The 22,957-nt window shown below is 32.5% G+C and overlaps 1 protein-coding gene across 1 annotated transcript; it reads left to right on the top strand.

Annotated features, from left to right (window-relative positions):
* Window positions 1-22: 22 nt before the first annotated feature.
* Window positions 23-22,609, top strand: RASSF9 (Ras association domain family member 9). The gene is made up of 2 exons (XM_006923804.1): window positions 23-413; window positions 21,191-22,609. The coding sequence occupies exons 1-2, from the start codon at window positions 367-369 to the stop codon at window positions 22,449-22,451; spliced, it is 1,308 nt and encodes a 435-aa protein (XP_006923866.1). The 5' UTR covers window positions 23-366; the 3' UTR covers window positions 22,452-22,609.
* Window positions 22,610-22,957: the final 348 nt, after the last annotated feature.

Genomic DNA, 22,957 nt, shown 5'->3' with positions numbered 1-22,957 from the left:
TTCTTAAAGTTTAGCAAGTCTGCAAATAAGTACAGAAGACAATAGAGCCCCCCTCCCTTCCTCTCCTCTCTTTTTTTTTTTTTTTCTTTTCCTGCTTCCAAACGCCTTCTTCAAGGCTGAAGCTGGGCAGGTCTCCAAAGGTGCAGCAGCCACTACAATCCCGCAGTTCAAAGTTAAGCAGCAGTTGCACAACTTCTAACAACTCTCTTAGCCGGCTACTAATGAGCTGAAAGCCAGGAACATCTGAGGAGGTGAAAAGGAAGCTTCCAGTCCTCCTCCCTTCACCCTAGAAATCCAGATAATCCCCACCCCCAACCTTCATAACTTTGAGATACGGTCCTTACTGCTTTGATTGCCTGTCCTACCATGGCTCCCTTTGGAAGAAACTTGCTGAAGACTCGGCATAAAAACAGGTAAAGTCCAGCGTGTGTGTGTGTAACTGGGAGCTTACGTGTGAAAGTATGTGTTTTGCTACAGTTATATTCTGATGAAAATTGTTCTTGGGAGACAAAGCCCTAGGGAGATAGGTCTTGTATTTATACTCAGTAGGCCAGGAAATTGTACCAGTAACAATGACTGCGGTGGCCAGAGCAAAGATTGCTGAAAATAATGATTATTTTGACTACTTTTTACCCACTTTGGCCAGTCCTTTATCCACGACTAGCATAACTAAAATCTTTCTTTGTGTTGAGTATTTGAGAGTAGTGAAATGGAAAGTTTCATTTTGCTTCAGACAGAATTTTAGTGTATTATATGAAGAATTAAAATGTCAATGAAGATATAAGTAAAATATGTTAGCCACTAATTAAAACGAAATACACAGCTACTGATACCATCCAAAGCAAATTTTTGGCTCCCCTTAGAGTGGGGCATTCCGGGAACTTGTAAAGTTCCCATAGTGCAAATACCCTGTAGAGAAATTTTTCGCGGACTGGTTCTTTCAAAAATCTTTGAGAACTTTAGATGGTTTTAGGCACTAAAGGAGGATTCAAGCAGCTGTCTTTCTTAATTCTTGTTATTAATATTTTACTTTGATTTGCTTTGCTTTGTTATTTCAAGACTTCAGCGCTCACAAGTGTAAATAAATGCCTCTCTCTCAGATATTTCTTGAGCTAGTATGTGTTTCAGTCCTATTAAATATTTTATTAACATCTCCAGTATTACATTTCTGTGCAAAAAAAAAAAAAAAAATGAGGATGATTTTAGACATGGGCTTTAGTTTTTTAATGTATTTATTTTGGCATAAGTGCTTTTCTACAACTCTTCTCTCAGTCATGCCTGTTTATACTCCTTGTAATTTACTTAGTATAAATTTAAAAGCCTACAATTACAAGGCAGGAAATGATGCAATTATTTTAAAGTATCTTCATGACAATATAGAGTGATAAAATTTTAAAGCAAATATTCACACTTTATTTTGTGCTCAAATGTCTACTTGAAACTTTGTTTTTAATTCATTCTAAATATATTCATGATTTAGTTGACTAAGTTTGCTTAAAAAACTAAAACAAATCAATACTATAAAACTTTCTAAACTGGTTTTTATTTGCTAATTTGATAATATATCACAAATATAGTATTTCTGGTTCGAGTATTCTTAAAAATATATTAATGGTGGTTATTAAAATAGGTTTGTATCAGCGGTGTCAGTGCATTAAAAAATATTCTAGAAGACTCTTCTCGCTAAAAAAATTCTTACTATTTTTTAAATAATTATTCAGTAACATTATTTTTGAGATTGTTTAATGCTATGAAGCTATATTTTTAAATTACTTCAGGAAAGTTCATGGCTTTATAAAGCAACTTATATTTCTGACATACTGATTTTTCTGAATACTACCCTTGTAATTGGGAGTTATTGCATGCGTGTGTCTGTTTTTTGTTTCTTATTATTATAAATTCAAAACTTCTGTTATTGATATGCCAAATGGCAGTGCAATAAAATTTGACGTGCTCCCCTGTGAGTTTCCCTCAGGGGAGTACATGTCCACTTTCATTACCTCAATTTTGCTGCTGCACCATCTACTCTGCCCATAAAACTGGCTTTCGTTCCAGGAGGTGAGTACACAAATATTTTTTAAACCCTTTTCTATGCAAAATGGTGAAAAAGTGGGAAAATAAACAACAGGAAAAATGAAGAGTTTTGAAATATTTCAAATTTCTTTGAGAAAATGGAATGGTGTTCCCAAAGGTGCTGCATTATTATAAACATGTTTTGGCAAAGGGGTAATAGTGAGGATATGCTAAAGTTCCTCTAATAACCAAGTTCTGTCTTTTACACATTGGTATTTTCCCAATCCATAAGAAAAATTTAAAACACAGTGGTAGTCGAAGACATAAAAATATGGGTATTTCAAACTAAGCAGTAAATAATCCATATGGTGTGTTGAAATAGAATTAATGTATGTGTACTTAGTGTTTAATATTGCTATAGATGAGTTATTTTTGTTTTATTCTGTTTTATTTTTTCACCTCAATTTACTTACATAATTAGGTTTATCCATTTTGTTTATCACATTGTACAATGATTTAAATAATCTTACTTAGCCATAGAAAAACCAAATATCTTTCCTTAAATGATGAATGATTCATCCTATGATAGAAAATATGATTGATGATAGAACAGTTATCTGATAATAGCCAATGTCTTCCTCAGACACATTGTATAAAATACCTTGTAGAAAGTGAAGGAAGCATTTGAGCACTATATTTGTATACCTTGTTATATATAATTTATACAACTAAATGAACCATTTGAACATAATTACATCTTTACCAGCAGGAAAAAATGTCAATTACTAGGAGGAATATTGAGAATTTGAGATGATAAAATTTTGAACTAGAAATGTAATAATTATTTTATTCTCTATTATATAATGTCAGCTGGTATTATATAAAAGTGAATATTTTATAAAGAATTGTTTGACATTCAATATAATTCAAAACGGAAGGAAATAGACAAATAATTATATGGATTTAGACACCAAGTTAATCTCATGCTAATCTTTTCTAAATTTTAGAAAGTATTTAATTCAAAAATTTGGGAAACAGTTCAGGAAATTTAAGAATAAGGCATGGTCACAAAATGATTGTATTTGGACACAAACTTTTTACGCTTTTCATTTCTAGCTTTCATATAAATAAAAGAAATGGAGCCAATCTAAAAAACCTTTATACTTACAATGAGAATGAGTCTTTTAAAATTTTCTAATTGTAGTAGCGTTTTATAGAAAGAGTACAGTTTTCAGAAGCTCTTTTAATCTGAAGAGGTGAATTGTTTACTTTGGTTCCAGAATAATAGACTATTCTATGACTGAATCCCAAAGATCGATGAATATCTTCTTACACTTTTTGTTCAACATGAAGAATAAATATTTTGGAGAGTCTGGATATTTCCTTTTCAATAAACTATTTAAATTTCTGAAAATGTTTTCTAAAAGTCACTAGGTAGATGTTGTTTCTCATATGAAAGCCAAAGAAGCAAATAACGAAGCATAACTTTACTGTATTCATATGAACATTCAATAATTGGATTTAGGTTATCAACATATTCAAATATTTACAGAGGTTCCATTTGTGAATTTGATCATCTTTATATTTGGTTCTATTTTCAATATAATGATTATTTTAAAAACTAGTGTTACTGGATAGCAACCAGCAACTTTTTAAAAATTACAGAAAAATAGAATGTCACTGTAAAGCTTTTGGAGATACTTAATTGTGAGTCATGATTCCTTGATATTTTAATTAATGAAATTTGGGGGCAGAGAATTGGTTGGACATTGTACCAAACCTTGTTAGAAGCAGAAAATTGTCTTAGTATAAGCAGCAGTCCATATATTTGTTAGCAATATAAAATAGAATAGTTCATTTAGGTGATTTGTAAGAGAACAGAATATTAGCAATGAATATGAAAGGATCTAGTCTAATTAACAAGGCCTTTAGAATCATCGTTAAGTACTATTCAGTATGCTCTTGGATTTCCTTTGGCTTTTCCTATACCTGTGGATATACGTCTATCCGTTGCAGGTGATAACAAACTTTGTCATAATATTAACTTGAAATTAAAAGGCTCCAAAAATATATATTTGTAATAAATATATTAGAAGTAAAATACAGCTTTATTGTTTATAATTGATACATAAAATTTGCATCAAACTTTGTTTTTGAATTAATTAGAACATATCTAGCCAAGTTTTTTTTAAAACCAGGTGTTTTATATTGCTCCCATAAGTACATCAGGCCACGAATGCTTCATCAGATGGAAGAACTAAGTTTTGCGGTAAGAGTAAAAGTTGCTGGCAAGACGGATGTTTTTTCTTTGTCATTAGGAGCATGCCAATTTATAAATTCTGTGGAATAGAAAATTATTTTGTACTATTTTTTCTACTTTAATAAATATTTAAAATATTCCCAAAATTAGATTGAGAAATACCAGATATTTGAATATGTACATCTTTGTTCTCAGGAGTTCCTGAAAGAGATTTCCCTTGATGATACCTGGTAACTTAAGTAGTTTCTACCTGGCAGCAGACAGCCCATTAGAAACAATGACTGGAATGCTCTTTCCTGGCAAAAATAACCAGAGAGCAGTGGCAGTGGTGAAATTGAGCTCCAGGTTAATTCTGAATTGTTACTCAAACAACTATAAGCCAACTTAAAACTCACTACATAAGATATTTTATTATCCACCATACTAACTCATGAAACATGTCAAGGTGAAAAGGTCTTAAGTGGATTTTTTTTGAAAAAAGTGTCTTAAGAAGTTTGTAGCTGGTTAACAATATTATTATTAACATAATGTCATTATTAACTGGGCTGCGTAACTTAGCAACTTTTGATTGGTATGTAGTTCCAGGAGATTTGCTAGTAGTTTTAAGTCATTTACAAAAATGTAGCTCTCTTTATTTAATTCTGAAAGGGGAAGGAAGTTGAAATAGGGATATGAGTTTACCTATTTCAGGTGCATGTGGATATCAGCTCTTGAAAAGAAATCTCTTTGTTGTTAGCATATTGGTTTTCTAAAGTGAGGCAACATATTCTCTGCTATGTGTACATGTGAAAATTTCAGCATATTTCCGTGTTCTGATGTTCTTCAATTTATATTTGCTTAGGAGTATTTGTTGGCTAAACACAACACACACAACAAGATTGATTTTTTAAAGAATTATTTACTTTTTAAAAATAGATTTTGATTTCATTCCCATGGAGCCCGTTCTAATATTACACTTTCTGAAGAAAGTTTGCATATTTGTTGATAGTAATTTAAAGTAAACACTAATGTGAAAGGTCACCCAAGGGTGAAGTAATTACTTTATGTGAATTGAATAGAGCCTTGGGAAGATGTTTAGCACTGGCAGTGATAAGTTATTTCAAGGATAAGACTAATAAGTAGGTATTAAATATGCTGATAAACAAAGGAAATTATCCTCAAAGGTTTATATCTGCAGGCTTAGAATGCCCCCCTTTTAATATTTTTAATAAAATGACTTAGGATAGCTATAACAAATTCTCATTGAGTATAGGCTTATTGACAACATAAACCTTACCTATCTTGTTCCTTTCTATGTAACCAGTAAGTAGATGCTCAATAAATATTTGATTGAATAAATCAAATAGTTGATTGAATAAATTAATTCAACACATATTCTCCAAATACAGCTGGTCCCCATATAGTACTTGGATCAGAGTAATAGACGAGTACATTTTTGTTGAATAGATGTATGGGTAACTTAAAAAATGAATCAAGGATCCTAGGCTCTTCTTATCTCTGATTTTAGGCTCAACTTATTACCTGTCATCCAAGGCTCAACTCCTCCTTGCTTTCAAATGGTGAAGGGCCATATATCACAAATAGATACTGTAAACGACTACTGGGCTTCTCCTAGAAAACAAAGGTATCTCGTTCTAGCACTAGGGCCACTCTTACTTTCCTTCATGCTCTTTGAACACAACCAAATATGTATATGAGTGAGGTTCGGCAGACAATGGTAGATGGCTACTACACATCCCATTGCTGAATGTAGAGTGTTTTCTCCTTTTGAGAGAATAGGGGAAATATGATTGTGAAATATTTGTTTTCTCGTGTGAAAGGAGGATTTATGCTCTTTGTATAAAATAATTACAGTTATAAGACAAAAAGAAAAGGCTAGAAATACGCAGAAAAAACATCTTGGTTAAGAATTCCAACTCTTTATCTAATCACCTTAGGTCACATCTCAGATATGCTTTGTTAGTTGTATGCCTTGGGGCAAACGCCTAATCTTTTTAATACAAAAACAATAATAGTAACATGCAAGGGTAAATCCAAGTTTCGCAATTGGAGGGGGATGCTCTTTAAGTAAAAGAATACACAGTTGTGAATAAAAATATTGCTAAGGTCATTCTGGGACCTTGGAAGGTGACTTGCAAATGAGGCAGCCTTTATGCTTAAGCTTCTTTAGCTTCAGGGTGAATCTACCTCTGCTGACACTTTCACAACACTTACTATGTGCCAAGCACTGTTTTAAGTAATTTACATGATACCTAAAATAATGCTCAGAAGAAGGTACTGTTATTTTTCCCTTTTCTACTTAATTCCCTATTTGAGGCAATTAAGATACAAAGGAGTGCAAAAATTATTAAATGGAAGAGATAAGATTTAAATCTATGCTCTTAATCATTAGTGTGTATGGCCTATTTAGAACTAAACTTTATTATCTCTGAAATAGACAATCCTAAACCATAAAGTAGTCTATTATATGTAAAAGACTTAACACAGTGCTAGGACGTAATACCATCTCAATAAATAGTTACTCTTTGTTCAGACTTGTTGGATTAAAAATGCTATGAAGTATATCTAAGGTTTTTAGTACTTAAACATATGGTGTGATGGTTTGGTTTTCAAAATCTCAACCTCGACTCACTCGTACTTCTATATCATCACTGATCTCTTTTCCTCTTGAATGTAAAGAAGTAGATTTTAAATTACCTAATAAAATTACAAATGAGTCTATAAATATTATACAAAACTATCTTTGGATCATGATTTCAAGAATTAAAAAAAAAAGATTGTCTTATCTTTTGATAACCATTTTATAGAAGTTACTTTTTATGGCATTTACTGAAACACTTGTAAGTAAAAGATTCCAGTACTTCCAAATAAAATTTCTTCAAGTTCTTTATATGGAGAAAAAAATTATCTTTGGATCTTGATGAAATGTATTAATTCTGACAGCTTTTAGATTTAATTCTTATACTTCTTTTGAGCCAGATTATGAGACCATTAGTGATTTTGCAGTGCATAGCTTAGCATGGTTTAAGGGGATGTTTTCTTATGTATCTTTGTGGAGTTTTAATAAAAAGAAAGGCTACATAATTTAAATATTTTAATCTTTATCTAATAAAATGAGAGATTGAATTAGATATTTAGGGTCCGTTTCATGTCTAAGCTTCTATAATTCTAAAATAAGCACTGCAGAGTACAATTTATTTCTCTTATCCTGCCTAATAATTATTGAATGTTTACTATTTGCTAAGCATAATTTAATTTTTATTACAGATATATGAATGTTATGATTAGCTATCTTTTTATTTTATTTTTTAGGACTGGTAAATTCTGAATTTGGTATTGTATCAAACATGCAAAGACACAACCCCGTTCCTAACAGATTAAACTCTTAATTGAGAAAACAGCATTATAGTTAAATATTTCATGCATGAACTCATCTTTAAATCATTCTTCCATAAGAAACTATCTTTGACAGGGTAGGTAAAAGTTCAAGTTTTATAATACAATTAAAAAAAGAGAGAGAGCATAAGGTCTTAAAGTTGAAAAAAGCTGTCCCTCTGTTTAGTATGTGCTCAATAAATTTTTTGATTGACTCTTAAGTAGAAACACAGAAGAGAGAAATAAATGCATGTAAAGGAAAATAACAGGAGCATTAACGTAATTAGATAGCATTTATTAAACTCCCACATTTAGGTGACGGGCTTGGACAAGAGAACACAGTAAGTTGTATAAAAAGATGTAGGAGGGGGCTGAATCACACAAAGCTAAAACTGACTCAGGATAATCAAAAGTTAAGAATCTGGGAAGCAGGCAGAAATATGGACAGTTTGGTGACAATTCATAATCTTTGTTGGCTTGTTAGAAAATAGTATTTTACAAGTGAGGAAGTGTGTAGAAAAATGTTAAGGATGTGTTTATAGAATATTATTGTACTAACAGTCTGCTACAGTTGACTGCTCTTCGTTCTAATAATCATATTAAATTGGTCGGTTTATCATTTTATAGAATTGAATTATTATACTATTTTGTAGATCTTTTAATTTTTAATTCTATTAATGCAGAAAGTGGTCCAACTTAAGTAAATTTTTAGGCTCATTAATTATGATGTATACTTGATAGTAGTAATTTTGTGTCTGAGACTTATTGATATGCTGCACAGTGTGTGTTTGTTGTTCTCAACCAATGACTAGGGCATTTTATAGCCACTTCAAATACCTTTAGTTACTCTAATGTTTCTCATTTATTCTGACGTTTTTCAATCCTTCCGGAATTTCCTGCAGTATAGTTTAACTGAGGGTACTTATGATTCAGTGTCAGGGCATTAGTTTGGGGAGACCACAGTCTTCCATAGTAGAGCCTGAAGATATTCATTTCTAGCTTTGCACATAAGACTTGACATTTGTCTGGAAGCTCTAAGAGATGCTATTTGTATGGAGTAGACATATAATAACTACATTCTCATATGAAGAAAGGATTTGTACACAATTTGAAAAGCACTTATGAAGCTATAGTGGACTTTTGAGACTCCATTTTTTTAATAGTACAGGAAGTCAGGCACTTTACAGCAGTGGACCAAAAAGTATTAGCCTTGGTTTCTTGACTGCCTGCTCTTCAACTCTAGTGTAGAAAGTCAGAGAGTTTCTTTCTAAAACCGTTAATAATAGGCATGGACTTAGACTTAGTTACATTAAAAATACTGATCATTTTTAGTAGTTCCACATTTAGTTAGAAGAACTTGCTGTGATTACAGTTTAGAGAAGTAAGTAAAATGGCAGCTCGTGATACCTAATATGTGACAAAGTCTGGGCACATTATAGTATTGCTTTCTTATCTATCTTAGCATCTAAAAACAAAACATTCACAAACTATCTGACTACGTCAGATTGGGCATCTACTTGTAGATATTTGGCTTGTGATTCAAGATGATTATTTGATTTTTAAAAATCCAGAAATATTAAATGAACCCTACACATTGGGGGGAATTATGGGAGATTAAAGATAAATCAAATACAGATCATACTTTTAAGGAACTTGCTGTCTGGTAGACACAGACATACTTAAATAAAATGCATGGCAGGCATTTTAAAGTATAATAAATTCATGTATTCAGTGATAAGTATTTATTTACCTCCTATTATGTGCAACATGTTATCCTAGATGTTGAGGATAAAATAATGAGAAAGTTAGTCAAAGTCTGTAGTCTCAATGAGCTTATAGTGCTGTGGTGGACAGGCAGGTAATAAACAAATAATAAGTGAAACAATTTATTTTTTCAAATATTGTTTCAAACAAAAAATTTCAGATTGGGATTACTCTTATGAGTCACTATGAAGGCAGAATTTATAGAATTCAAATTGAGTGGAGGGGTCAGTAGAAACTATCAGGATGAAAAAAAATCGATAATTACAGTTTTGGGTCTGAGTAACTGGCACTATAGATTGTCATCATAAAAAACAACAACAAAAACCGGCAATGGTAATTTGGAGAGGGAGGGACATCAGGCTGAAGAGTAAAAAAGTTCCAGGTGTCTTTTGAATGTTTCCAGGTGTTCCACCTTCAAACACCTGGTGTTTGGACATGCTGCACCTGAGATGGGACTGTGAAAGCAACCTTTCATTCCAACCTACTCTGATACCACCTGACATCCATTTGGAGCTGATTAGCATGGAACACACTGCACCTAGAATGGGACTTTAAAGGCAAAACACACTGGTTTTCCATCAGGGCCTTCAAGTTGACTAATCCTAGTTAAACCCACTCAATCTCTATTAGGAATTTAGCAACCATTCTTTTAGTCATCCTTTAATAATTACTTTTGGTTGAAATTACTTCTAAACAAAGCCATTCTTTCCATAAGATTGTAAATTTCTTCTGTTTAAAGACCATGTTTTTACCTTTTTATCCAGTAGATACTGGAATTCAAAGAATGTTTTCATATTTAAATAAAATGTAGATTTTTGGTGCAGGCAAATTATCTAGGTCAGGAATTGGCAATTATTTTGTGTATGTAAAAGGCCATTTAAAAAATATTGTAGTTTTTTCAGGCCATAATGTTACCTTCTCAACTACTCAACTCTGTCATTGTAGTGTGAAAAAAACCATAGATAATACATAATTAAATGGGCATGACTATATTACAATAAAACTCTGCTTACAAAAATAGGTGATGGGATAGTTGTAACTACCAGGTCATAGTTGATTGAAAAATTCCCTTCGTTTACCTCCTACCCCATTGATTCCGCTCCACCTCTCCACCTCACCCTACTCCAAAATATAAAAGAAATTTTTAACGTTTACTATGTTAGGCACTTAGACTTTAAAGATAAAAGACTCAGTCCAGGACTTGACTGGAAAACTAGCAAAAAAAGACAGTAGAAATACTATTCCTGAATGTCATTGGGTTCTGTAGCAGCATCCAGAATAGGTACTCATTTCCATTTGGAGTTGGTAGAAGTTGGGTTATTCATAGAAGATAAGGGAATTTTCCTAGAGGAAGCAATATTTGAGGCAAAGTAAGAGTTAGAAAGAGGAAAAAGGGTGTTTCAGGCCAAGGAAACAGGTTATGGAAAAGCCCAGAGTGAAAACAAAAGCATGGCAGATATAGTTCAATCCAGTCCAGCATTCCATAGGGTGACATGTATGACAGTCATATTGCCCTCATATTAGATCTGTCAGAGATCAGCAAGCAGTTGAAATATCTGGATAAATATGAATATTAAAGAGTGCTTGGCTATGAGTTGGTAGAATTAGGTCATGGAAAGAATCCTATATCCTAGGAGGAGGCAGGAGAGATGACAGAGAAAGAAGAGAAGGGGTGAAGTGAAAGGAAAAGAGAAAGATTTGAAATGGAAAACTTGGAAGCCATTTAAAGATTTTAGTCAAGGAAGGTACACAACTAGATTGTAGTTTAAAAGCGTAGTCTGGCAATCTTATGGAGCACCAATGTGAAGTGAGCAAGAGTTTATAATATAATATGTAATAGCTTGCTATAGTAATCTATTGTAAAAAGAATTGACTGAGTTGTAATAGTGAATAAAATGGGAATGAGAAAGAGAAAAGAATTTAGGAAGACTCCCAGTTTTCAAGCTTGAGAGGAAGGGTTGAGGGGTAGTGATTACTTGCAGGAAGATGGGGAATCAGGAGATAGAATAGTTTGGGATATGAGAGGATTGAATGATGAATTAGTTTTGATGGGTCAAGTTTGAAGTGCCTGTGGATTATACAAATAAAAATATCAAGTAAATGCAAGGAAGGAAGTTGGGGATATGGATCTAAAGCTCAAGGGCAAAATAATTAGATTTGAGAAATATCATCATGGAATTGGTTAACAAATTATGGGCAATATTACAGTCACCCATAAAATGTGTATAGTGAGAAGAAATTAGTCATAGGAACCTGGAGATGCCAACTGAATCAGTTATCATTTACTGCATAATAAAACATCTTAATAATTAGTGGCTGAAAACTAAAATTTATTATTTGTCATGATTTTATGGGTAAACTGGGTGATTCTTCTGTTCGTTTCATCTGGGCTCTCTCATGAGCAGTTCATTGGCTGAGTGCTAGGTTCAGATGGGACAACAGAGATGGTTGTCTCTCTCTCCATATGGTCTTTCTTCGTAGGCTTTTATCAGACAGCAGTCTCAGGACAGCATTGTAGGAGGAAAAAAGCAGAAGTTGCAAGACTTCTTGAAGCCTGGACTCCAGAACTTACACATATGGTTTTCACCACATTCTGTAGGTCACATATAGCACGACTCAAGGTCTATTCATGGAGGTGGGGAAATACACTTCATCTTTTGTTGGAAGGAGCTGCGAAGACATTTGTGACCATCCCTCCATGAAACCTACATTTATGAAATACACAGAGGAAGCAAAGCTCATGCAGGAACTGAGAAGGAAAAGCCAGGAAGGTAAAGGAAGAACCATGGAGAGTGAAATCAAGAAGTCAAGCAATGGATTGCTGCAAGAATGGAAGGCAATGGTCACAATACATAATGTGATGAAGCGGTCAAGTCAGATCAGTGCCAAAAATGGCTATTGGATTTGGAAGTTAGGAGATATCAGTGTTTGTTGGGAGTAGATAGAAGTCACTTTATGGTGGGTTGCTGTTACTATAAAGTGATGAACTAGTGAAAGTGACTGTAGATTGCTATTTGTGTTTGTGAAGGAAAGATAGTTGAGGTGAAATGTGGTCAAATGATTGTTATAATGTGACAGGATAATAGGAAGGACGAGAGAAAAATAGAACATTAGAGTTTAAGAAGGAATAAAAGATGGAGCAGAGTCCTAAGGGAGGTGGAGGCAGTGAAATTCAGAGCATATTAAAGAGTTTAAAATTTGGGAAAGGTAAGTGGAAATTAGACAATTTTATTATAGATAACCAGTGTTTTTCATTTTATCGATGGTGTTTTCAAGTGTATTTTTTTCCTTAACAAAATGACATCACAGGCCCTGCTATATTCTTTTTTCTACAAGTTATTTATTTGTTGTTGCCATTTTGGCAATTTATTTATGAGTAATGTGAAAAGCTGATTATTTTAGATGAAATTTCCAATTGGATGTTACATTTTATTACAGTTAATTATAGAGTATGTTCAGACAATGAAAATCAGGTATAAAGGAGCTCATCTTGTGTTTTCAGCTATCGTAAAGTAATTCAAATTCTTACATATTTCTAGTGCCGTTCAAATATGTCGACATATTTCAGAATACATTTAGAGAGGGAAGAGTAGGTGGCTGAAGGCAGATACAAGCTGAAAATCACCATCATTAAGAAATATCTTCCACTAAGAAGGTAAAACCAATTACGACTTAGCTGCCAAAAGGAAAATGAATGCTAATCATTGACATAACTACAGGTATCATGAAATGAAATATTCAGACAAGATAACTTTCCTTTAATAAATATGCTTTGTTGTTATGAAATATTTCTCTACAAAATACAAATCGATAAGGAAACTTTAGGTATTTTCCAGGCACAGGTAACATTGGTAAGTAAGCAGTAGACTTTCCAATGAGATTAGATATTTTCTCAGCTTTTTATCTGGTAAAAACTACATGTTAAATATTTACATTTTGATTATAATCGATTTCCGGAATCTGAACTATGAGCTGAGTTTACTTAACCTCCAGTAGTCTTCAAAACACATTCTTTACACATTCTCTTCCCTTTTCTCTGCTTATGAGAATTAATGCAATATAGCAGTTATGTAGAGTCTAAGGTTTTTCTTATCCTCCATGACTGGCATATATTATTATATTATTACTTTCTAGAAAATTAAACTGCCATTAATAGAGGATAAAACTAGTGATTTTTTCCTACATAGGTACATATATTTGTATACATAATTTTAATTTTCAGGTTAATTTTAATTAATTTTTGACTGTCTCCAGTTTTCATAGGACAATTTTCTGAAGGACTTCGATTTTACAACTAATTTAATAAGATGTTAATGGTTTGTGTTTAGTGAAAACATATGTTATAATAATTCTGCTTCTGTTCCTTGCTAAGAAATTGAATTACATAGTGATATTAGGGTAAAATAAATTTGTCTTTTGAGGAATATAAATGTATTTTGAGGTTCAATAAAAATTTTGAAGGGAATTAATTGCATTATGTGTTAATGTAATGAATGAGAAGTTTGACTGTGAAGGATTTATTTACTTTCAACTGTATGGAAAAAAACAAGACAATATCTTAGCTTGGCCAAAAGGCTAATAAAATGTGAAATATTAGTAGCCCTTGCTTGGTATTCAGCAATTAGAAAACACAAATAACCAGATTTTATGTATATGTCAATTCATTTAAATAATAGTGACTTAAGGACAGTATTAGAGCACAGGTCGTCTTCTGAATAACCCAAACACAATAATGCTATATTCAGCATAGTTTTATTGATTAGGCATTTTAAAAGGCTATTTCTGACTTATTAAGGCATAGCTTAAATGCCTGCAATGTCCCCAGCTCTAAAAGTGATAGCAGAGATTTTTTTTCTCTAATTGTTCACAGTTTCTGAGAACTTTTATTTTATCCTGGAGACCAGGAGTCCTCAATTCCCGGGCCACAGTCCAGTCTGTGGCCTGTTAGGAATCAAGCCGCACAGCAGGAGGTGAACAATAGGCAAGGGAGCGAAGCTTCATCTGGATTTGCAGCCGCTCCCCAGTGTTAGCATCACCGCCTCAGCTCCACCTCAGATCATCAGGCATTAGATTCTCATAGGAGAACCCGTACCTGGTGCCAAAAAGTTTGGGGACCACTGCTATAGACAGCAGGTGTTGTTTGAGCTTTCTCTTCCCTCAAACTAAGTGCCAAGTAACCACCATTTCTAATTCTGGTCTTTGTTTGTCCCTTCTGTCCAGGTCAGAATAGACTGTACAGAAGAAATAAGAGAGAAATACAATGAAAAGCCCTTCTACTGACTCTCAACCCCACTACGCCCCTGGCATGGCACTGGTCTCCTTGACCATTCCCATTATGTCATTTCTTCTACACACCTTTTTACCCCACAGTCCACTCTCTGTATTTGGTGGCCAGATGTTCGAATACTATTTCATAATGAAGAAGGAAGATAACTAGTCTGTGAATGTAAGTTTTTTCCTGAACTAAAATTAACCCTATTGTAAATAGGATTTGTGGTTCTATAGCATCTAAATACGAATAGCCATATTCCTTAGGACCAGCTCTGGTGTTAACAGAGGGAAATCCAGTTGAGCAGGATCAATAATAAGCATAAAGATTGGTTATGGGGTGAAAGGAAAGAAAAAAAAGTTCCATTTGTATTCTATTCCAGTAGAATGCCAACTTTCATCATTTATTTTAGGCTGCTTGAGATTGGAAATGTCTGCCTTGTTTATAATTTTTCCTTTCATATGTTTTACTATTCATTTCTCCAGAATATGTAAGACCAAAAAATAAAAAGGTAAAGGTGAAGCTGCAATGAAAGTATATTTTGTTGTAAATCTGGAACAAGATTCCTCAACAGCACCTCTCTTGACATTTCAGGCTGGAGAATTTCTTGCTATGAGAGCGCTATTCTGTGCATTGTAGGACGTTTATGTTCCTGCCTTCTTTCCACTAGATGCTAGTAGCACCCCTGGACTCTAATATGAGAACCAAAATTATCTCCATACATTGCAGAGTATCTCCTGAGGGACATCTCTGGTAGAGAACCTTAGAATAAGAGAATCTTCAGTTTAAATAAGTATTGGTAAGTAAAAGAAAATCGAACAGTCTTTAGGCAGTGAGGCAAGGCTCAGATAGTCCCCCAAAACTTCACAGTTCTTTATTCTTAAACCTGATGTGTCCTTCGATTAAATCTCCAGGCACAGGTGCCACCAATAGCTTGGAATTGAAAAAGTTCTAACTTTTGATTTCAAGCATAGAATATGGTTCTGCAGAGAGTTAAGCAATAAAAACATTTCACTTCAAATCACACCTCTACATGGCAGCTAGATTCTGTCAGTATCATACTTTCCAGGTTGGCCTAGGAAATAATTATATCCTAGATTCTATGGAAAAATACATTCAGAAGTCCAAATATTTTCCATAAATAGCTATAGCTTGCATTCTAGTGTTCATATACTTGGTTTTAGAAGCATTTCTTATAATGTAATTATTCTTAATAATTAATTATTTTAATGATTCTTATTGTTTTGAAAGTAGGGCTTAATATTGTCCTGATATGTTACACATCAAATTTCAATTGAACTTGAATGTTTACTATAGATAGGAAGAAACATTACTCTTGATTTATTCTCCTGTGTTCCAACTTTGATGCCTTTTTCCTCTGGACAGCTGAATAAAGATGGCCAAATATCATCCATCTATCTGTGCCATAACATCAAATTCTTTTTCTGTAAATGTATATTTTATGGGATCTTCAATTTGGAATTGAAATTCATTCAGTATGTTATGTTAAAACTTTCAGATTTAAGTAGCTTACTTTGTACATAACAGTTATTCAGTAGAAGTTTGTTGAAGAAATATTTGTATGAATGTTGCATTTGTACTTACAAGCCAACTCATCTTAATTCTCCATAATTGTTTTTGAGATATTAAAATTATTTATCAATGGGAAAATGTTTTTTTCTGATTAACAATAAATTAAATGCAAAAAAGTCTCAGATTTAATTTTCATTATTTCAGAGAGAATATAGAAAAGGACTTGTAAGTAAGGGTAACACATGTTAAAGTATTTTATTTAACATATAAACTTTCTTAATTTTCTTTGGTGAGGATATTATAAAAAGGAAAAACTGGATAATGAAATAGTCGTAGAGGAATAATTATATATATATTATGTATATATATATCTTTTTTGGTGTAATGAGCTTCATTAACACTATCTGAATCAAAATCAGAGTTATAAATCAAAGGAAGATTAAAAGCATTCTCAGCTCATCTGTGATTCAAAGATTATATTAATGATGTTTTTAAATGTCTTTTATTAGCTTAACAGTTGTGTTATATTGGAAGTATGTGCAAAAATATTGACTAGTTGAAACAGTTGAAAAAATATTGTGGGATAAGTTGGAAAATATTTGTAAAATAATATTGTTAACTACTATAAGAAGTTCAATGAAGTTACTGAATAACAACACTAAAAGCACTACATCCTGCTCTGCATCAAATAATAATAATATTTTTATTAATGTTAATACGCTATATTTACCCAGGTGTTTTTTATACTTACCAAAGCACTTTTACTCTTTCTCTTATTTGATATTTGCAGCAACCTTGTGAAAAATTGAATCAGATATGTACATTGCAGAATTATAATAAAGGGTATAGAGGATTAGAAAAATATAATTTATCAGAATTCATCATGACTGTTAGTGATAATTAAGATGAAATCATAAATTTAAAATTTCAAGTCCATTTCTTTCCACTATTCTTTTTTGGAAATCTTCATACATGAATTTATTAATGCTTCAAAGAATAAAATAATTAAAGCATTTGATACTGTAGCATTATGAATGTTTTAAAAAAATTTCTTCTGTATATATAAATATTTTTCAAACATTTTGTGATTATAAAATAAATTTGAAAATAAATTAAACAAAAGTATGCTAAGTCAGGGGTCCCCAACCCCAATGGCCTGTTAGGAATTGGGCTGCTCAGTAGGAGGTGAGCGGTGGGCAAGCTAGCAAAGCTTCATCTGTATTTGCAGCTGCTCCCCAGTACTAGCATCATCTCTCAGTTCCACCTCAGATCATCAGGTATTAGATTCTCATAGGAGCACTGTTCTCTGCTGCCAAAAATTGGGGAACGCTGTGTCAAGCAACAAAATATTCCCATAAGAACCTTAGGATATATTAAATATAATCAAATTTAATAAAATATTAAAAATACATATATAAAAAAGTATGTGCATGAGAAATGTAATTATCTACTACATAATTATAGACATAGTATAATATATATTTAGAATGTGTAGTATAATCTCTTGAATAAAGTTTCAAATTATTTTTAATACAGCTTCCAATGAGTAAAGCATAGTAAAAGATGATTTCATGAAACAGTTATGTATTGATGGGAGTTATGGTTTATATATTAAGAACATTATTTTTTATGAACCATTCATGAAAGACAAACTGGTTCAAATCAAGTCAAAACACAATCATAATCTTAATCAATTCTTCAACACATACTTCATTGTAAAATTCCTTAAGTTTTATTGATTTTCGTGTTTTAATTGGAAACAAAATTTGAAATACCCTACTTAACATTACATTATCATTTAAAAATGTTATTTTTCATTTTTTTACCTCCCTAAAGTAGACACCTTAAAGTAAATAACCTTGTTATATGTTTGTGATGTGGATAACCCATTCAAATCTTCCTAGTCATATAATTTATTCAAGAAATTTTGTGGATGATAAGATATTAGAGATGCTTAGTACCAAACTTTGAAACCAAAATATGACTAAATCCTGCCTAAATTTCGTATCTGCTTGTAAATTATACATGAAGATTTATCAAATTAACCTAAAAATCCAAATTTAAACTGGTGTGAATTAAATGTGAGTATAGTAATTACTTTAATTTATGAATGTATCATTTTGTAGTAATACTTTCACTCTATGATGTAATGTAAATTATAAATTTTATAATCCAAGCAATCTCCATTTTATAACCAGGTAAATTATAATTAATCTATTCTTGCAAATAGCTATAGTATTTTTATATCCCATCAGGAAGTCCATTTATTGGTTACCCTCTCCCAGAGTATCTAGAGAGAACCACTCTTGCAAACACCGTCCATGTTAACATTACCATCTGTCATCAATCTCTTTGTCCCAACTTCCTTAATATTATAGACTTGGATACATAGGACTCCTTTAATACTTACTTTTATACTAGATGTTCAAATGAACAAATAATAGAGTTGAGGAAGGCAAACCAGGAATTTGATTAATTATATCAGGTGCAACATTAATTTTATAGGGAAAAATGCATTGAGTTTCAAGCAATTAATTTAAAAATAACTTGAAAGGTAATCAGTTCATAAATTGAGAAATATTTGTAAGTGGGTAGTAATAATAGCTATAGTAATTTATTTTTAAAGAGTAGTCCTAGGACTAATCAACCTCTAAATTAATAACACCTAAAACCAGAGTTGGAAGGGACATCGCCACTTTCTAGCTTTGTGACTTTAGACATATTACTTTCCCTCTTTTTGTCTCAGTTTTCTCATCTGTAAAATGGAGATGACATTAGTAATTACCACATGCATGAGTTGTTAAAATCAAGGTTGCTGCAAACCAAGAAACATCTAAAATAAAAGCAACTTTGTTGGATTGGAAGTAGTAAATATCAATAAATGTATATTCAATAAGCAGGAAAAAAATTTAATTGCTCTATTAAGTAACATTGAGCAAAGGCAGAGTATAGGGAACTAAAAAAAGATTAATATCATTAATCAGATTGACAATGAGGATTATAAATGGAACTAAAACATTAGGATAAAATAAAAATAAAAGTGAATTATTGGGATATGTGATTTTATAAATTAAAGCTCTATGATTTTTTAGTTTTTATGTGGTTAATTATGTTCTCTGGGAAGTCTAAGGTCCAGTAAAATTTGTATCCCTTCTCCCCCCTAAACATATACAAAAACAAAGCAAACCAAACCAAACAATACTCTTAGGCAGGCAATCTATGTACTTATTTTTATTTTGTTGCTTTAGAATTAGAGATTATATGTCTCAATTACTAAATTTAAATCATTCTGTAAGAACTGTTTGTTACATTATATTACATTACAAACCAATTTATCTAGTCTAAGTGTTTGTATTTTTAACCTTTGTTGTGTATGTGTTTGTAGATGTCATTACTTCTACTAGATAGTAAATTTCCAAAAGTTGGGAAGGGAACATTTTATTTAGTTCCAGTTCTAATGTTAAATTTTGTATATCAGATGAGTAGGTCTGCATTGGTCTGTGACCAAATGAAAAGAAGTATTTCTAAAAAGTAGTGATTGGATTTTTAAACTGGTTTAATTTTGATGTATATTTATTTTACATCCTTTCTATATTTTTTATTTGAATCTTCTTTTTTTTTTTTTTTAATGAAATGATACTGAGCATCATTAGTCTAGTTTCTGGGAACCACTGATGTAATAAGAAACTTATCATTAGAATTGATACTACAGTCATGATGGAAATATGATTGTAAAATTCTCCAATAAGTATAACCTGGAAATTACGAACTTCCTTGCTTCTTTTACTATCTGTGTCTCTTTTTTCCTCAGAAAACTATTTTCCCCCCATTATTCTATACTATAAAGTAAATTACTGTCAAGTCCTTACTTTATATAAATGTTCCAACTCTAACTACTTCCTAGTATCTCTACTGCTAAAACCTTAGTCCAGATAATTCTCTTTCACAGATCTCTGCACTAGGCTTTCAACTAAGCCTTCCTGACTTTACTTTTTGCCTTTTTCTTTTTTTTACAGTCCATTCCATAAACAGAAACCAGATATATTTAAAGCATGAATTAGATCATATCCTTCCTCTGCTTAAAACTTTCCCATGGTTTCTCATTAAAACTGGAACAAAATTCAAATACTTTATTATGGCCACAATCTCCAAATCTGCTTATCTTCAGCCTCCAATTGCATTCATGTTCTTTCTGTTCCTTAAACATACTTCATGACCCTTGCACATTTGTTCATTCGTTTTGGAATTCTCCCCTTAGGCCTCTGATTGCCTCCTTATAATTTATGTCTCTATTCAAATGTTATCTTCTTAGAGAGTCTCTCCTAAATACTCTAAATAAAACAGACTTCTTTTTTTTCCAAGTCACTCTCTATCCCTTTATCCAATTTAATAGTCTTTCTAACATTTACCACTATCCAATATTATATTAATTACACTTTGTGTCTGTGACCTCGTCTCCTTTGTTTATTGCTGGATCTTTAGCATCTTCAGCCATGTCTGGCACACGGTTGGCATACAATAAAATTTCTTGAATGAAAAAATGACAGTTTTCAATAATGAACTATTTTCAACTCTATGATTTTAATATCATTTCACCCTTCCTACCTATGCTTCTTTGGTCTTTTGCTAGTTACAAGGCTCCAGCAAAATTAGTCTTATTTTATCTTCTCTTATTAATCTTTGCTTAACTCTAGAAGTTTTAACTGTAATCATATTGTTGCCGACTTCTAAAAATAAATGAAAATAGCCTTAGTTGTTTTTGATGACAATTCGGTCTTTCCGGAGCCCACTAGGAAATAACAAGGAAATTAAGATATGTTCCACAGTTTTAAGATTTTTCTCTTTCAGTAAAACTTCTGATTCTATGTAGTCTCAACCTCAAAATGCATCTCTCCTTAAGGGTATTAAAGTTAAATCATCTATCAGAATTTACACGGGTGATGACAGAAACATAATGTACTTTGTTTTTGTTTCAGATCTCCAACTAAAGACATGGATTCAGAAGAGAAGGAAATTGTGGTTTGGGTTTGCCAAGAAGAAAAGATTGTCTGTGGCTTAACTAAACGCACCACCTCTGCTGATGTCATCCAGGCTTTGCTTGAAGAACACGAGACTACATTTGGAGAGAAACGATTTCTTCTGGGGAAGCCCAGTGATTACTGCATCATAGAAAAGTGGAGAGGCTCGGAACGGGTTCTTCCTCCATTAACTAGAATCTTGAAGCTCTGGAAAGCATGGGGGGATGAGCAGCCCAACATGCAATTTGTTCTGGTTAAAGCAGATGCTTTTCTACCAGTTCCCTTGTGGCGGACAGCTGAAGCCAAATTAGTGCAAAACACAGAAAAACTGTGGGAGCTCAGCCCAGCAAACTACATGAAGACATTACCACCAGATAAGCAAAAAAGAATAGTCAGAAAAACTTTCCGGAAACTGGCTAAAATTAAGCAAGACACAGTTTCCTATGATCGAGATAGTATGGAGACCTTAGTTCATCTGATTATTTCCCAGGACCATACTATTCATCAGCAAGTCAAGAGAATGAAAGAGCTAGATCTGGAAATTGAAAAGTGCGAGGCTAAGTTCCACCTTGATCGGATAGAAAATGATGGAGAAAATTATGTCCAGGATGCATATTTAATGCCCAGTTTCAGTGAAGTTGAGCAAAAGCTAGACTTGCAGTACGATGAAAACCAGATTCTGGAGGACCTGAGTGAAAGTGATGGAATCATACAGCTAGAGGAACGACTAACATATTACAGAATGCTCATTGATAAGCTCTCTGCTGAAATAGAAAAAGAGGTAAAAAGTGTTTGCACTGAGATAAATGAAGATGCAGAAGGGGCAGCTGCAAGTGAACTTGAAAGTTCTAATTTAGAAAGTGTTAAGTGTGATTTGGAGAAAAGCATGAAAGCTGGTTTGAAAATCCACTCTCATTTGAATGGCATCCAAAAAGAGATTAAATACAATGACTCATTGCTTCAGATGAAAGCCAAAGAATATGAGCTCCTGGCCAAGGAGTTCAGTTCACTTCATATTAGCAACAAAGATGGATGCCAGCTAAAGGAAAACAGAGGGAAATTGTCTGAAGTCCCCAGCAGCAGTGAGGAGGTTCCTCTTTTTACTCAAAGAGTATTTAATATGTATACAAATGACACAGACTCGGACACTGGGATCAGCTCTAATCATAGTCAGGACTCAGAAACAACTGTAGGAGACGTGGTGCTGTTGTCAACATAATTTGAATGGCTTCTTTCTGACCTACTTTAGTATTGTTCATGCTTGTTTAATTTAATAGGAAATTTTATTTTAAATATTACATTCTGAAAAAAAGGTAAATCATGTTAAAGTATCCAGTAGTTAATAAAAAGTAGAGAAATTTTCAAGTTTGTTTTTGATTTAAGATTTCCAATGTGACCTAATTATTACAAGTTCAAACAAACTGTTTTTAGGAATGCAGAACAAATAGCTTGGTGTATAACAGAAATAATTTGATGGGAATTATAGTTTCCCATAGTTTCTATAAGAAATATAGAAACTTAAAACTAATTATTAATATAAGACAGTCAATATATGGAAACAGTACACATGACCAAGTAAAATTAAAATAATACACTAATTATTAATATAAGACAGTCAATATATGGAAACAGTACACATGAACAAGTAAAATTAAAATGTGCTATAATATTTTTTTCTGTGCTGTTTCATTGAATTTTTAAATCTGTAAAGTACATGACAGCTGC

The sequence above is a fragment of the Pteropus alecto genome, unplaced genomic scaffold (assembly GCF_000325575.1).
Source record: "Pteropus alecto unplaced genomic scaffold, ASM32557v1 scaffold76, whole genome shotgun sequence".
NCBI classification, from domain to species: Eukaryota; Metazoa; Chordata; class Mammalia; order Chiroptera; family Pteropodidae; genus Pteropus; species Pteropus alecto.
Note: the sequence above shows the minus strand (reverse complement) of the source record. Positions and strands in the feature narration are given on the sequence as shown.